This window comes from Oncorhynchus keta, chromosome 27 (genome assembly GCF_023373465.1).
Source record: "Oncorhynchus keta strain PuntledgeMale-10-30-2019 chromosome 27, Oket_V2, whole genome shotgun sequence".
NCBI classification, from domain to species: Eukaryota; Metazoa; Chordata; class Actinopteri; order Salmoniformes; family Salmonidae; genus Oncorhynchus; species Oncorhynchus keta.
This window is the reverse complement of record NC_068447.1, coordinates 38,800,012-38,817,683: the sequence shown is the minus strand read 5'-3', so window position 1 is coordinate 38,817,683 and position 17,672 is coordinate 38,800,012. Positions and strand designations below refer to the sequence as shown.

The following is a 17,672-nucleotide window of genomic DNA, read 5'->3' as shown; positions in this document are numbered from 1 at the left end:
GCCGAACCGATGGGAAAAGTGTTCCGTTGCTATGTTTCGTTCTACCTTTATAAAATAAAAATACATATTTATACTCTGAATTATACGTTGAAACATACAGATTATGAAAGCAAATACATTGTTTTGTTAAAACCAGATGAAACCAAACCGCGAAAAATCAAAATGTTGACAACCACCATATGGAAATTAGCCATAGCGACTTCCGACTGATTATGACAGAGTGCGTCACATATGTTAATGTTCATTTAGAAAATAGATTACCAACTACACTTGTGTTATAACTAAATCCATCAGTAAAATTATGATATTATCATAATGTAATGTTGTACAGTAGCCAGACAAACGAAAGACAGTTTATTGTGCGTCACATCCGGTGGAATATTCTAGCGGATTCTTCTGTTGGACTTTAAAAGCAGGCGCGCAGAGACGCAGACTGAGATGCTTTTTTTTTTTACAGGTGAACCACTGAAACGTTATTGGGACGCAACAAACAACCACTTTGTACACATGAAGAAGTAATTATTACAGAAGAGATTCATTTAATACGATTGCTTAGTTCTATTGAAGCCGTGTCAATCATTTGCACTATTTCAGCATCATCTTTAGGTCCTTCCAGGTAAGTCAGACAGTTTAAACTATCCTCAAATCAGTTTACATAGTGCGCAGAATACCGATTGTTGACTTCCATATATAATTATTATAAGCATTTCAGTCTATTCTATTTAGAAAGGCAATGAATTGTAGATTTTGTCCCCTAAATGTGTGACGCACTTGGTATAAAATAAATTGCAGCAACCATTTTGTTTTTGTATTTTGAAAAATTATTGTATTTTTAAAAATACATCTACTGTGAGAATGATGCGTTTAACACCCGAGTTTACACATTTTAGGGGAAACCCTTACAAAAAAATATTGCAGATTTGAAACTGTAGTAAATGTGCAGTAACTGCAGTCGACGGTGATATTTTGGACGCATTAATTGCAGTTATACTGCAAAATTACTGCAGTAAAAAAAACGTATGCAGGACGCAGTATTTGCACCATACTGCACTCTGACTGCAATCTTTTTTGTAAGGTTAGTAAGGAATTGATGTAGTTATTGTTATTATTGTTATGTAGTTATTGTAGCTATTGTAGTGAAGAAACTGCGTAGTGTGCGCACACAATAGAGATAGGTAGAGGTCTCAACTTGAATATAACCCATTTTTAGCATGGACATTGCCATTGAGGGCTTCAGCAATTTATAGTCAACTGGATTTTGATTCCTATGGGTTGGGAACTATCAGCCAGTAGACGGGTTTCCACCAACTCAAGATTATTAGACAAAAGCAATGTTGCCCAAAAAATAGTTGTAATTGGATATAGGATTAGGATTGTCCTTACTTTCAACAATGTGTGAATTGCTTCACCTTGCTTTTCTGGTTGGCTGACAAGTTTCACCATGGCAACACGTTGACACATGAGTATTATTAGAATGTCAAATATTAGTCAATTATTGCATTCTATCCTTGTGGGCTACCTGAGACATGAAACCGATAGGTTGGGAGGGCATACAAGCTGTCGGCAATTTTATTAATGTGCCATTTGCCTAAATGGGTAATGGAAACACTTCAACCACTACATTTTTATTTTACACAAAATATAATAGCATAGTAGAAAGTTAGGCTACTGTAGGACAAAAACATCAACACATTGTTCTCTGTGGCCAAAACTCAACTAAAATGAAATATCCTGAAATAGTTGGATCCACAGCCACATATGGAGGTTGCATGGGCAGCGACATTGAGACAAAGATGAGACCTCTATCCATCTCTATGGCGCATACCCACTGGCTCAACCAATAGCATAGGTGAGCAGCACTGAGTGCCTTGTGATCCATGGCATTGTAGCTAAATCATCTAGTACTTTAAGTGTGTGTAGTACATTTATCATGTAGTTAATGAACTAGAATTATTGCTTTTGAAATAGATTTTCCTTTGAAAATGACAATCTTATATATAGGAGTGTATTTGACTAGACTAGATAACGCTGGTATAGCGTGCAACATGACTGCTACTACGAGCCTAATGTCATTTATTCATTTTTGTGGGGAAAAAATTCGCTTCAGACATGCATTGCAATTTCCGAGATATTGATGGGTGATTGAGGTACTGCAGGCATACAGTGTTCCTTTATGCCTGACAAGAGTCCATTCCGAGAATGATTAGAAGATCGCTCGGTCAATTATCAACTGCAGAGGACTAAACCAGTAGTGCTAATTGTTTTGTAGCATACCATCATTGACAAATAGACATGGCTTAAAACCTCAAGCTCTAAATAAGACATGATTTACGTGCGCCATTAGCTATTGTAGCAGTGGTTTTTCTGTTTGTTGTTATGAAGTTGATCATGACATTAAGACTGATAGATGGCCAAATGAAAATAAAGTAATTGACGATCAATCAGTCGGACATTCCTGGACACAGTATATACTGTATGATGGCCTTCCTTCAGTGTGTAACTTAACTTGTATGGTGAGTCAATGAATAAGGCAGTATAATATTGGTCTGAGACGCATGATCATTTGCTATTAAAGAAAAATAAGAATTGAGTGTTATGTTTCGAGGTGACATTACTTGAATGTACCGATTGTCCAGTCTTTCAATTAAACAGTGGGCCGGAACTAGAAAGAATAGTTTTAGGCTACTGGAATTCTTGCAGTTTAAAAAATGTATCCTGCCCAATGGGGCAACATCAGAGCAGTCTCAATTTGCCCAACTGCTCTTCATCATGCCCTGCCAATAGAGCAACTTTTAATGTCAATCCAACACTTGCATAAGGCAAGTGGTTGGGCCAGTTACCTGGACACAAGTCTAGTCGTGGACTGAAAATGATATTTTAAGCTTTTCATTAAGTATGCTTTTCAGTCCAGCACTAGGTTTAATCTGTTTCTGGGTAACAGTCTCTAAATGTAGACTGTTTTCTAGCTGCTGTGCTGTGGGCAGACTGACCCAGAGAGAATCATGATTCTGCTGACTCCATCCTCTGGTAAGTGCTTATTGCTGGATGCCCCTGGACAAATGTGCATGACATGGTTGTGATTTTCTGTGTCAACACTAGAGCCAAGGCCTGGTAAGAATCATGCAAAACCGGTGTAGTTTATTATTATATATATATTTTTTCACAACTCAGATCATTTTTTCTTCTTCTTGTACTTATACTAGCTTAGAGTTATATAGCAAGTTGTCAACTATTAAATTGTAGAGTGGATAATACATAGTTACTCATCAAAATTAAATCTATAATCAAATGTCAATGCAGGTTGTATGTGACTAGGTAGAATGTAATGCTACGATAATATCTTGTTTTTGTTATTATTTTTCATCATTTTTGTAATATTAAATTAATAGGAAATTATTTCTCAGTTAGTGTGAGCATGATGTTTTTTTAAATGTACATATTCCATAATTTCCCAGTTGTGAAATTTGCCCCCCATGCTCGTCTTAATAGGCAGACATCCTGGGCCTGTATTCACAGAGCGTCTCAGAGTAGGTCCCCACTGTCTTATTGCTTATGATCTAAAAGGCAAGACTGATCCTAGATCGGGACTTCTACTCTGAGACACTGTGACTATAAGCCCAGAAACATATCAACCTAAAAGTGTGAATGTATCTGGCTCTGGCTTAATACTTGGTGGTATTTCTCTGTGGTGAGACAGTATTGACTGGCCGGATTAGGGATCAGACCTGACATATCCTTTTCCATTGAGTTATGAAAAACAAGTTGGCCATTTTTTTATTTTTCCAGAAGAGCTGCTAACTGGGTCAATATTTCAATATTTTTCAATATTTGTTGACATTCTAGGCAAACAGACAAAGATTAGTGGCAGATACTGTAAATGTATCTGCTTATTGATTCGCCATAGTTTACCATTTGGTGTTTTCTGGTTAGGTTGTCGAAAGCCAAGTAATGTAAAATGTAAATCAGAAATGAGAAGCATGCTTGTCAAGTGAACTTCTTAAAAGTTGTTGTTGGCTTGTGCTATGTCTCATACACTGTTTTCTTTCAGATGAAGAGTCTCTTGAACTCGACTGGCTTTGGAATCACACGAAGTTCTGTGTGCAAAACAGAATAGTAGGAACATGACTTTAACCCTTTTTCACGTACAGACGTTAGTTTGTTAGACTCTTTTAGTTTTAAAAAGGGTTGCTATGGTAACTTTTTTATTTATGTTTATTTTATGTAGAGGTATATGGGTCTTTGTCGGCAGAGAATAATCTCTTGGCTACTTTTATCACCTCGGCTTATTAACTTCTGTGTGAAATCCAAACTCCATAGCGAAGCCACAGACACTCAAGAACAAAGATCCTTTGTTTGCCTTCTGTGAAAACCCTCAGCATTGCAAGGACAAAAAACAGCCCTGGCCATAGTGAAGTACCTAGCGTCACTGGACCATCCTGGTTTTTAAGTAAGATAACCTATCTATGATGCCCTTTAATGCTTCAAGATTCTGGCATCATTAATTCAATGAAAGTCCAATTAAATTGCCCTTACACTCTTCGATTACTTTAATAACCATAATGGTGGAATTACACAGTATTACACTGATAGGAACTTTGATATAACAATACTTGGCTTTCACATAACAAATGTATAAGGAAAGTATGTAATTACTATGACATTTCCACAAAATACAAACTATGGAAGAAAGAAGAAAAACCGAACAAGCAAACTGCCATTGACACTTTTTAAAAGCTACCCATCCATGTGAATGTTGCTGTCATTGTTCCAGGTCACTGTTTTGCCAGTCAACTAACCTAATGAATCAACAGCCCAGTAGACTCATTATCTCAGGGTTTCACTATAGTACTATGTGTGGACAGTCCATTACAATAGTATAGTACCATGTGTGGACAGTCACTTACTCTCTCCCCACCAGCCCGTCTCAGCTATACATGCACTATATATTTGCTGAATAATTATTCCATGTGGCAATGACTATGAGTATATTAACACTACCAAATGATGGTTACTGTACATACTGTGCCAGCCCCTTTTCTGAAAAGTGGATTAGTCTATCGAATGGTGGGTCTCCAATAAACTTACATACTTCTTGGTAAGTGCTACTACTTTTTATTAGCTACATGAATCAATCTTGCATAGGTTTGTAAATAATGTACAATTTGTATATAAAAAATGAAGTTTCTTTGCAAATGTTCATTCTTTGATAACAAATACATTATTTAATACTGTGTAACAACTATACATTTTTTTTTAAGCACAACCTAAACCACTTGTGAATTTTATTTAGGTTCTCGCCTATACTTGAAATCTGCTGGTTACTAGTACTACTGTATGTTGGATGCTGCACAGTAGGTTGGGTGCATGAGGTTTGACTTTTTCCCTTTTAATTTGCATTCATCTTTTTTCATATCTTGGTACAGCTTCTGATTCTATCCTGGTCTTGAGGGGCCACAAGTAGCAAGCCAAACACGTTAAAGCTGATAATTGGCAAAGAAAATATTGGTTAAAGCAATGATTATCTTTTGCGTGTTTGGCTTGTTTGACATATCCGTTTAAACCGGATTTACATACTGTACAGCAGTTTAGGTATGTCCATCAGATATGATATGGTCCTATCATATCTGTAGTGTTTTAGCTACAATCCTCTTAAGAGCAGCTAAGTGAATCTAACATAGACCACCAGCTAATAGCAATCACTGTCCTCACTGTTCTCAGGTTTCTTCCAGCGTACCAATAAGCTATTTCTAAGCGAGCAGGCCACGGGTGTCCAGCTCAAGGAGTTTGTACGCAAAAATGCAGCCAATGCTCTGTCTATGGCCAACATGCTCATGGGCATGGCCTCTATTCTCTGCAGCCTGAACGGGTGAGTGAACACAGCATACAGTATCTGATTTTCTTTGACAAAACCATACTATAGCTAACATAGACAGTGGCAGTGTTATGTTATTGTAGTATACATCTTTGTTATATCTGTGAGGCGTTTCTTTTTTTTTTTAAATGTCCTGTTGACGGTTGACACAAGCGCATGTCCTGCCAAAAAAAAAAAGGCTGCGCTGTTGAGGGAAGCCAGATGAACGCAAGCAGCTTATCAAGGTCAGGTCGTCTGACCGTCGGCTCTAAAACATACAGCACACATCAACCACCACCCTTAAAGCATTGGTGGTGTTAAATTATATACTGTTTCTGAAGTGTCTATGGCACGAAAAGCCGTCAGTAAGTAGAAGATACCGTTTATGATATTTTCTGTCAACAAAGCTGCCCTAAATGCAATTTTAAGATCCTACGTCAACTGTATGTCACTCCTGTGTCTAGGTATAGAATTAACCCTAATTTGTGCAGTTTGTAATAGTTTCAGGGTTTCAGGTTTTCATTCATTGTTTCTGGAATTGGCCTTCCATAGAAAAATGTGGTCAGAGGTTCTACAAGAGATGGATCAAGTTTATTTGAATGCTCTCCCCAGCTGGGTGCAAATTCTTGTATACTGGGAACAAGAGATGAGGATTTAACACTTAACTACAAATGTATTCTTCTGCTGTGGCCATCTGATAAGGCTCCCTCAAGAAGTCAATGGGAACAAAGGATCATTGATTTAATTCCCAATGAGGCTTTCTCTACAGCATTTCTTTAAGATGTGTAACCCCTTTTTGAACTAACTTGGCCAAAACAAAGCCCACATTTAATTTCAGGACTGCCTGGCCTGGTGCGATTTCCATTACTTGAAAGTTCTCGTACTCTACAGTGCATTCGGGAAATATTCAAATCCATTGACTTTTTCAAAATGTTGTTACGTTAGAGCCGTATTCTAAAATTGAATACATTTTTCCCTCATCAATCTACACACAATACCCCATAATGACAAAACAAAAACAGTTTGCTCAAATGATCACATTTACTTAAGTATTTACATAAGAATTCAGACCATTTACTCACTACTTTGTTGAGGCACCTTTAGCAACGATAACAGCCTTGTCTTCTTGGGTATGACTCTACAAGCTTGGCACACATGTATTTGGGGAGTTTCTCACATTCACTCTGCAGATCCTCAAGCTCTGTCAGGTTGGATGGGGAGCATTGCCGCACAGCTATTTTCTCCAGAGATGTTGAATCGGCTTCAAGTCCGGGCTCTGGCTGGGCCACTCAAGAACATGCAGAGGCTTGTACCGAAGTGTGCTTAGGGTCATTGTCCTGTTCGAAGGTAAACCTTCGCCCCAGTCTCCGGTCCTGAGCTCTCTGGAGTGAAGATCTCTGTACTTTGCTTCGTTCATCTTTCCCTCGATCCTGACTAGTCTCTCCGTCCCTGCCGCTGAAAAACATCCCCACAGCATGATGCTGCCACCGCATGCTTCGCCATAGGGATGGTGCCAGGTCTCCTCCAGACCTGATGCTTGGTATTGACCAAATAGTTCAATCTTGGTTTCATCAGATGAGAGAATCTTGTTTCTCATGGTCTGAGAGTCCTTAAGATACCTTTTGGCGAACTCCAAGCGAGCTGTCATGGGCCTTTTACCGAGGAGTGGCTTCCGCCTGGCCACTCTACCATAAAGGTCTGATTGGTGCAGTGCTGCAGCGATGGTTGTCCTTCTGGAAAGTTCTCCCATCTCCACAGATGAACTCTGGGGAGCAAGACCATTGGGTTCTTGGTCACCTCCCTGACCAAGGCCTTTCTCCCCCGATTGCTTAGTTTGGCTGGGAGGCCAGGTCCTGAGTGCTCTGGTGCGAAGATCTCTGTACTTTGCTTCGTTCATCTTTCCCTCGATCCTGACTAGTCTCTCAGTCCCTGCCGCTGAAAAAATCCCCACAGCATGATGCTGCCACTTCCATGCTTCACCGTAGGGATGGTGCCAGGTTTCCTCCAGACGTGATGCTTGGCATTCAGGCCAAATAGTTCAATCTCCACAGAGGAACTCTGGGGCTCTGTCAGAGTGATCATCGGGTTTTATCATCTCCCTGACCAAGGCCTTTCTCCCCAGATTGCTAAGTTTGGCCGGGCGACCAGCTCTAGGAAGACGATCAATAGAAACAGGATGCACCTGATCTGAATTTCGAGTCTCATAGCAAAGGGTCTGAATAGTTATGTAAGTAAGGTATTTCTATTTTTTTTTTAATGCAAGTTAGCAAATTCTAAAACCGGGTTTTCACTTTGTTATTATGGCTTATTGTGTGTAGATTTGAGGTGAAAAAATATTTTATCCATTTTAGAATAAGGATGTAACGTGTCAAGTGGTCTGAATACTTTCCGTATGTCGGCTTTAAAACACTTTTTACACATACTTGACCTCTGTGATTGTCGTCTGGTGCTTGTATGTCTATGATCTGCATAAATCCATTTAAATTCAATAAATTTTTGACAGCACCCAGTTTGACTTGACCAAAACCTTCCATACATATTTGGCCATTGTAGGAAATGGAAAATATACACGTTTTGAGATATAATTTAAACGCTTACAAACAGGGTTGTCTTTAACATAAATTAGCAAAAAATGTGTGAAATAAATAATCAAATAGTTTGACCACACTGTAAGCTTTGAAATGATATGAAACTCGACCATTGATCTTTTCCAGTGATGAAGACACGGATGTGTCATGGTATGGTGGGGGTATGCAAAATGGGTCAACTTTGAGCACCTTTTATCTCCTGTATTTTTGCATTCAGGGAAAATGAACTTACGGACCACTTCTTCTGTGGACAAACGTTTATGGAAAGTTTTGTTTAAATCAAAAGTGATGCTGTCAAATTTTTTTATTTTTTATTGTTTTGTCTGTCTGTTCATCTTGTTTATCTATTTCTGTATCAAAGCTATGCTCTTTATTCCCCTTTGTTTATTGTTTTTTAGCCTTGTTTTATTGTATGATATGTGTTTTTCTTACTCTGTAAAAGCCACAAGTTAATCCAAAAATAAAAAGCAGCCCTTGGTGTGATATTGCCATAAGTACAGTGGTAATAAACAAGTAATCCATAGGTTACTGTGTAATTACAGTTGTATCATGTAATGTCTTACTATTGTCATTTCTATTTTGTAAAACTGCAACCCAACATTTTCCCCTCCTTTTGCAGCCACCAACATGCAGCCTGCTGGCTGGTCCTGATTGGCTACCTGCTGGATTTGGCAGATGGGGCAGTTGCCAGGCGACTTGATGCATGCTCACCACTAGGTGAGTGGAGTGGTGTCCAATATCTCTAGCCGGGGCTAAACTTCCACTGAGACACTGATTATTCACTAGCCTGAAACATGTAGTTATGACAAGGACTATGAGCGGGAAAGACACCACAAACAGGATCAGGCTAGTGATGCACACAACCCAGCCATCTACTACTGGCACTGGTCATTATAGCTGATGGATCAAATGGCCTAATGGGCAACGGTTACGACCTTAAAAGACAAAAATATATGCCATGTATAATTCAGAAGATCATTTACCAACCTACAGTGCATTCGGAAAGTATTCAGACGCCATGATCTCTTCCCCCCCACCTCACTTTGTTACTTTACAGCCTTATTCTAAAATTAATTAAATACATGTGTTCCTCATCAATATGCACACAATACTGACATAATGACAAAGCGAGAACCGGTTTAGACATTTTTGCAGATTTATTAAAAATAAAAAACAGAAACCTTATGTAAATAAGTATTCAGACACTTTGAGACTCAAAATTGAGCACAGGTGCATCCTGTTTCTATTGATCATCCTGTACATAATTTGGAAAGGCGCACACACCTGTCTATATAAGGTCCCACCGTTGACAGCCATGTCAGCAAAAACCAAACCATGAGGTCGAAGGAATTGTCCGTAGAGCTCCGAGACAGGATTGTTTCGAGGCACAGATCTGGGGAAGGATACCAAAACATTTCTGCAGCTTTGAAGGTCCCCAAGAACACAGTGGCCTTCATCATTCTTAAATGGAAGAATTCTGAACATGTTTCTGAATTTCCTTGAGTGGCCCAGCCAGAGCCCGGACTTGAACCCGATCGAACATCTCTGGAGAGACCTGAAAATAGCTGTGCAACAACGCTCCCCATCCAACCTGACAGAGCTTGAGAGGATCTGCAGAGAAGAATTTGAGAATCTCCCAAAATACAGGTGTGCCAAGCTTGTAGCATCATACCCAAGAAGACTTGAGGCTGTAATCACTGCCAAAGTTGCTTCAACAAAGAACTAAGTTAAGGGTCTGAATACTTATGTAAATGTCATCATTTTTTCCACAACAAAAACATTTGATTAGCAAAAAAATCTGTTTTTGCTTTGCATTATGAGGTATTGTGTGTAGATTGATGAGGAAGGAAAAACTATTTAATCAATTTTAGAATAAGGCTGTAATGTAACAAAAGTCAAGGGGTCTGAATACTTTCCATATGCACTGTATATACATATTTTAGAGATGGAACCCAATCAGCATAAACAAAAGGTGCTATCCAGAACCTTAAGGTTATTTGGCTGTCCCCATAGGAGAACCCTTAGAAGAACCCTTTTGGTTCCATGTAAAACTGTTGGGTTTCCACAGAGGGTTCTACATGGAACCCAACATATTTTTTTCCCTGGAACCAAAAAGGGTTCTCCTATGGGACAGTAGGTTGTATACTGCAACAAGTTTGTACCAAACGGGTTTTCCTTACAAAGACCCTATTAAAAACATTCATTAATGTTTGGGAGAATCCAAAGGGAACTTAAGCGATAGCAAACCACAGAAAAACGAATCTCGTTGCAGTAAGTGTACTTGCTGTCATTTAGCTGTGCTGATCAGCTTCTGTCTCTGTAGGTAGATCAGTAAATTATCTTCTCTGCATTGCACTGGTTCCATGTCTTTGTTGAAATATGTCTGCCGTAGACTGTATTATTAGGAAATGGCCTAGCTAATGATTATATAAAAAAGTTTATTTAAATATATTTTTTTAAAGCAAACTCCTATTGTACACGACACAGCATATTCTCAAGTGATCATAATGGGATATGGCGTAATAAAAAGGCACATGCAGGTGGCTTTATACATAACGACCTCCTGTGTGCAGATAGTCACGTCTACACTGCCATGGATCCCACGGCTGCCTGAAATAGCTCCCAGCAGGTGCACCACAATGCATCGTCACCCGGATATTTCAGGAGCTTTGTGTTCCAACACTGTTTTTCTGCATGACTTTGCAGGTGGGTGTTGTTGTGCCCCCGTTTTTGTGTCAGTTGAACTTTCACTTTCCGACTAAGCAATCTGATTTGGGGGGGGGGGGCTCATGCTCCAATTGTCTGTTTTATCCCAATGCTTTCGGCACTCAACATATCTGAAATTGTTGACCCCTGTGCTGTGGAATTCCATCTCGTTCATTGAAGCTGGGGTCAGAATCACCTCCTGCTCGACTCTCGGTGACAACATGCTCCCTGCTCTGGGGGGACAAGCAGACTGTGGCATTCGGGAATGTTGTTTACAAAGGAAAGTGGCAGGCCTGTTATGCTGACACCGACATTTCCACTACAGATGACCCCTTTTTACATAAACACAAATGCGCACACAGGAAAGGGAGAAGTAGACCATTGGCATCAACGAGATTAGATCAACTTGTTTGGTCTTATGTTAGCAGTGAACTAACCTCACAGCAGTAGCATGTAGACATTAATCTGAGACAAGTCATGAGACAAATGTATAACTGGTCACTTCCTGTCGTTCTCTGGTTCAGGTGCTAAACTGGATGATTTTGCAGATTTCACAACCTTTGGGATTGCAACATCATTGCTCCTGAGGACACATGCCTTAATGGACAACATCCTGTGCATGTGCTACGTCCTGTCTGTGTTTGTCCGCCTCTGCTTCTTCTCCAGCGGTAAGTGACTTTGCAAGGAAACGTGAAATGCCAGGATAATGGCATGATCAATTTCACTCTTTGTGTATTTATCATTCAAAGTACAGTCTAGGCTGAATAAAGACTGAATCATGTCAGATTCGGTCTTCATTTAGGTCTCGTCTCTCTTTCTGTGTTTATTCATCTCCAGGCATCCCCTTCATGTACCGTGGCCTGCCATGTATCTACTCTTCCGCCATCCTGGCCTGTCTCTCCCTGTTGACCGGAGGTAACATGGTGATCCTGCGGGTCACTGCTGTGGCCATGATTCTCTTCATGGTCAACCAGGGCTTCTACCCTCACGACAGGGTCCTGGAGTCACAGGCCTGGAAGAAGGTGGTCTACGCTGGAGGTAATACACCAGATGCTGTGTTTCTTGGTCCAGGGGACAAAGGAGTGCACTATTTAGTGTTTGCCCTAGCACTACACATCTGATTCAATGAATCAAAGGGCTGATGATGATGAGTGGAATCATATGTGTAGTGCTAGCCTCGTACAACCAAGCCTGATCTCGCAAGCATGCATAAATAATTTGCTGCGCGGATCGTTTATATAAGCTCGCCGGATCAGGCTGGTTACACGGGGCAAGTGTAGTGCTACGGCAAAGACAGAATGGTTCACCTCTTTGGGTCCCCAGGACCAGGGTTAACAAACTGCACCAGTAGAATAGGTAGTAGAGATGCTGATTTAGCTCTTGAAAATGTAGAATTCAAGTTAGAAACACACAAAAAAAGCTGAGGCTGCACGTTCAAATCGACGGCCCTCTTCCGCCCTCCCCGTCCTGCCAACCTCTGGAAGCCTCTTCCCCAGAACAACTGTATCACGTTCTGCACTTTGTGCTACTTTACCTTTTTTTGGTTTATGTTTTTTTTTTTTTACGTAGCTGCTGTTCATTTTCTCTCTTTTTTTCCACGTTTCTCACGACACCATCGTGAATTATTCTTCTTCACGTTTTACGGGTGAAACACCCATGCAGCATCTGCATGCCAACCATTTTCATGGGAAAATGCATTTAGATGTTTTTGTTCAGTGTTTTTGTGAACAACTTTTAAAGCAGATGTTAAACTGTATCTTATCTGGGTTTTGTTTCAATCAAAGCACATTTTGCTAAAATCTCTTTTTTTTTAATGAGGTGGATGTTTTTGTCTTACAGTGACATTATACTATGCTATTATATTCAGTTATGTAGAACACTAATGAATCATTATGTGATTTTGCAGATATTGATTCAGCTTTATTAAATGAGCACCGTTCTCCATTATTATAGTTTTCTGTTTCTATATTAGAATTTTTGAAACATCTGTTTTTTAAATGTATTCAGTTAAGTTTGTTCATTTTCCGACTTGATTTACTAGGTTTTTATTCAGTTTTAGTATGATAAAAACGTTCATATTTTATATTATTCAGTTTTTTTGGTGTTAGGGACAGAAAGTAGCCTGCATGGGAGGCTTAGCAGCCATTGTTTGCATTGTAGGTTCTAGTTCTTCCCTGTTAGCTAGTAGTCTCTGAAATCCCAGACCTAGAGCAACAGCACATGTTGGATTCTCTTGGACATTTCAATAACAACAAAAATTCTTCAGATCGACAACTCTCCCAACAAATCCTGAGTTTGGGTAGGCGGGCCAAAGCCTGTAAAATCAAACTTTCTGTAGCCTGTAGAAAGATGTCGCGATTTGAGAAACGTTTTCAGGCAAAACCTTTGCAGTGGTTTTAGTGAAGGCAGAGGATGCAAACTAGCCACTTGCGAAATGCACTCATTAAAAATAACTTCTGATCTCCTCCTTGCTAGTTAGCTAGCTACTACATTGTGTCCGGCGAGGATGTTGACGCTAGGCCGTGACATCAGGCAGTTCAATAGAGATCATTACATGGAAATAACACATTTTTGCATGAACATTGCCATTGAGGGCTTTCACCATTTTAAAGTAGTCAATTGGGTGAGACTTCCTATGGGTTAAGGTAGGATCACATAATTCCATTTTGTTCATCAGGAGGGGTCAGACAATTAATTATACTTGTGAGCAAACATTCCATAACTTGAGGTGGCAGTAAATCGCCAACATTTCCTTTATGCTTGTTCAAACACATTTCCAGGTGGCCATATGCACCCTTTCAGTTTGTTTAACAATGCATAGAAGTATTAGAAAAATAAAATGGACTACTTCAAAATGGAGATAGCCTCAATGGAGCTGTCCGTGCTCCCACAGACGCCATTTCCCCCAGCCTCTGACGAATTGTCTGCTTTCAGAGCGCCTCAGACAGACTTTACTGGAAGCCTATGGCAGGAGCGGATGATCTCTGTCCACCACCATCTAGCGCAACTCGTAGAGCCTTCCCCTAAGTGGGCTGCATCCAGGAGCCAGTATTGTTTCTGTGTGCAACAAAGAGAACCCTCTGAATCAGAACTCGGTGAGCTTGTGCAATATGGAAATACACTACCTATTCACAGCTGCTTTTGTAGTATCTGCTAAGAAGAGTTTGACACTTCACAAACAGCCAGTGGCAAGCCAGCTCCCACATAGATGGGTCCAACAATCTCCTCCAGTTCTTTATAGTAGTTGTAGCGTTCTACGTCATTGGTATAAAAAATATTGTGTGTTCACTTTTTACTGGGATAGTGTTCTGCACAACGACATACTGTACATCATTCTGCCTCTGATGGCATCTTTACTTTTTCTATTTGAAAACAGTGTACATCACGTTACGCTGGCTAGCTATTAGCGTGAACGGTGATGTTTAGAAGTTGTGGCGATATGTTCCTACTACCTCGGGCTCTGGGAAGTTATTTCAGCATAATTAATTTTACCGACCCAATAAGATCCCACCTTGTCGAGACTATTTTGTTTTATCGACAATTGGAAAGTTTAGCGAAACGTTTTCTGTTTCAGTCAGTCCTGTCATGTTTTTTTTTTTTTAATGGGCATGCACTTTATTCGCATAACAAGGTTTGATGGAAACATGGCGCGTCAATTCGAATGATCAGTCTGCTGCACATATGGTACAATGTGTGTGTGGGGGGTAAATTCAATTGTTTATAGTTACAACAGACAATGATTGTTTATAGTTACAACAATTTGGTGAAGTTTCTATACCAGACAGACACCCAATCGTGTGTGTGTGTGTGTGGGTCGAGTGAGAACAGGAGGAAGGGCAGGGGAGCAGAGGGAGCAATGGCTACATAAAAACAAATAAGCGATGTAAAGTAGAGAATCCCGCACATGTGCAGACGGTCCGGTTGTTTACCTATTGGGAAGTGGCATCCAGAGAATTTAGTCCACACAGCTACTCTGTAAAACAAACAAAAATCTGTTCTGGGATAGTTAATATAGCACCTTTTTTAGAGATGTTTAAACAATTCTTCAAAAAACTGGATGTTTGGTCCTGTGAAGTCTATTGGAATGTTGATACCAGGGGCCTCATTTGTAAAGGTGAGTATGTATAAAAAACATGTACCCCAAAATGTGCATGCACCAGTTTTCCCACTTTTAAAACTGAACTTGATGTGAGGGTCTTTAGACCATGAGTACGCATATCTTCTAGTGTGAGTACGAATATCTTCTAGTGTGAGTACGCATATCTTCTAGTGGTTGTACTATTGTATTGCAAGTAGAACTAAGTATTTTTTATTTTTTTTTCAAACGGGGGATATTATGACGCTTATTCATAATCACAAGATGCAGCCATTTGCCGTTAGTGAGAAGAGCAAAAATATATTTTTTTAAATCTCAAATAATTAGATTTGGGAATCTATTTACTATTATTTTATTTTCATGACCATTGCAGAATAAATTCCTCACCTTTTTCTAGCAATGATTGGTTCATATTCCCGGACTAGCCATGAAACAAATGATTATGCGTATCTCTCATTTAATTGGGCCTATGTAGGTAGGTTACGTTTTTCAGGTTTCGCTGTATGTGATCCCACAGGCAGCATCGTTTTATTGCCTACAGACTCATTTACCAGGTGAACCTCGAGACAGTTGATATTATTTTTATTACTTGGAAGTAGGCCTATGTATGCTACTGCAGTATGTCATTTCAATATGTTTTGAGTAGCTCAAGACAATGTTTCCCAATTGGAAATCAAACATTATGCAGACAGATCCACAATAATGTCCCATTGTTTTTCTCGTTCAGAAACTCAGTCCTTTTCTACGTACAGCATACATTCTACCAACCTTGTAAATAGACGGTAGATTATATCAAATATTTGACACTGAGTCGGCTACAGTATTGCTGTGTGACAGGAGCAAGACAGTCTAAGCCTTTGTAATCTCAGAACCTATACCAAGGCAGGACATGGAAACACAACATAATCCATTGATAAACATAATATTGAGCAACAATTCATCCTTTGCATAAAAGTGTGGGCTGTAGCCTACTTCTAAATTGTTTCCAAATGTACAATAAATCAAACAGAATGTGCAGACAGGCATTTGGTATAGACAGCCAGGGATGAGTATAAATGACAAAATACCCTGAAGACCAATGTAACAAAATAAAATGTGAAATGTAAGTGAACAGCAACAACATTCTCTGTCAAGGTTTTACATAAACATCTTGCTATGACTGATATGTTGTTGTTGATTTACCTTAGTTGAATGTTCTGTCACTCTGGATAAGAGCTTCTGCTAAATTACCAAAATGTATATGTGAAAATGAACAACTGCAAAGCACACTGGGTATTGTCATTGGGCTTGTTGTGGGGCAGTGCTCATAAGAGTAATACTCAGCATGCTTTGCAATGGTTGATTTAAAAAAAAATATTTAGATGTGGTTGATTTAATAGCCGCTATTATCACACCTTTGTGCCATCAAACTTGATACCAATTTAGGGTGGAAGGGGGCCACTATTGGGAACCGCTATTAAGAAATGGTATAGAAAAAGTTATTGGAGTGTATTTCAGCCCAGTGTAATACAAAATACTCAGAAGTAATTCAAATACATATTTCAAATACATGTAACAGAAATACTGCCCATCTCTATAGGAAGCATGCGTGTTTAATTTGACAAAGTTACTGCAAAATATTGCGCCCACGCCTCTACAGAAATGTGATCAAATATGCTATTGTTCATTTACAAACTGTTGTGACCTAATTCCAATAGTATCAAATTATACACCATAAAAGGTGGAGTGCGTTTTCTGGGCGGAGTTTGATGCTCGTTCACGTATTCACAGTTTTACGACAGGTAAACACGGGACAAATGCATTTATGGCTTGCACCAAGTTTATAGATCTTTTTTTTTTTTTTGATGTACATATTCTTTTCTGAAATGGCACACGCAGATATTTAGTATGACATTTACACAATGGTTATAAATGAGGCCCCGGGGCCTCATTTACAGTGGGGCAAAAAAGTACATATTTATTTTCCACCATAATTTGCAAATAAATTCATTAACAATATTTTTCCTCATTTTGTCTGTCATAGTTGAAGTGTACCTATGATGGACATTACAGGCCTCTCATCTTTTTAAGTGGGAGAACTTGCACAATTGGTGGCTGACTAAATACTTTTTTGCCCCACTGTATCAACCGTGTGTAGATTTTTTACTAAATTATGGCATTTGTGGAGATTCTACGATTTGCGTGCGCCACAAATGATTGGGATTTATCGAACTGTCGCTCGTAATATATACGCATGCCTTCACTGATAAATCAGAGCCATACTATATTTGTGTGCTCGAGACCGAGCGTTACAACCCGGCCTGGAAAACACCCTCCATTCACCTTTTTATGGAAACAAAAACACCCTAATTTGCTGTATGATTTGAAGATGTTGGTACTTTGCCATCTCTGTTTCTTAAAGAAATCGGAATAGCAAATGAGATCACATTTC

General features: G+C 39.4%; 1 protein-coding gene across 2 annotated transcripts in view; it reads left to right on the top strand.

Annotated features, from left to right (window-relative positions):
* Positions 1–340: 340 nt before the first annotated feature.
* Positions 341–17,672, top strand: part of LOC118359981 (transmembrane protein 269-like) — a 22,688-nt gene continuing 5,356 nt past the window's right edge. Inside the window, exons 1-8 of one of the 2 annotated variants that reach the window (XR_008083103.1) lie at positions 341–515; positions 595–616; positions 2,967–3,027; positions 5,719–5,866; positions 9,059–9,156; positions 11,670–11,813; positions 11,983–12,183; positions 14,080–14,240. Coding sequence is in view for 1 of the 2 variants with exons in the window: in XM_035738951.2 (XP_035594844.2) it covers positions 439–515; positions 595–616; positions 2,967–3,027; positions 5,719–5,866; positions 9,059–9,156; positions 11,670–11,813; positions 11,983–12,183 (751 nt within the window). In the remaining variant the exon portion in view is untranslated. The remainder of the gene's footprint in view (positions 516–594; positions 617–2,966; positions 3,028–5,718; positions 5,867–9,058; positions 9,157–11,669; positions 11,814–11,982; positions 12,184–14,079; positions 14,241–17,672) is intronic. The other variant, XM_035738951.2, reaches the window with a different exon arrangement.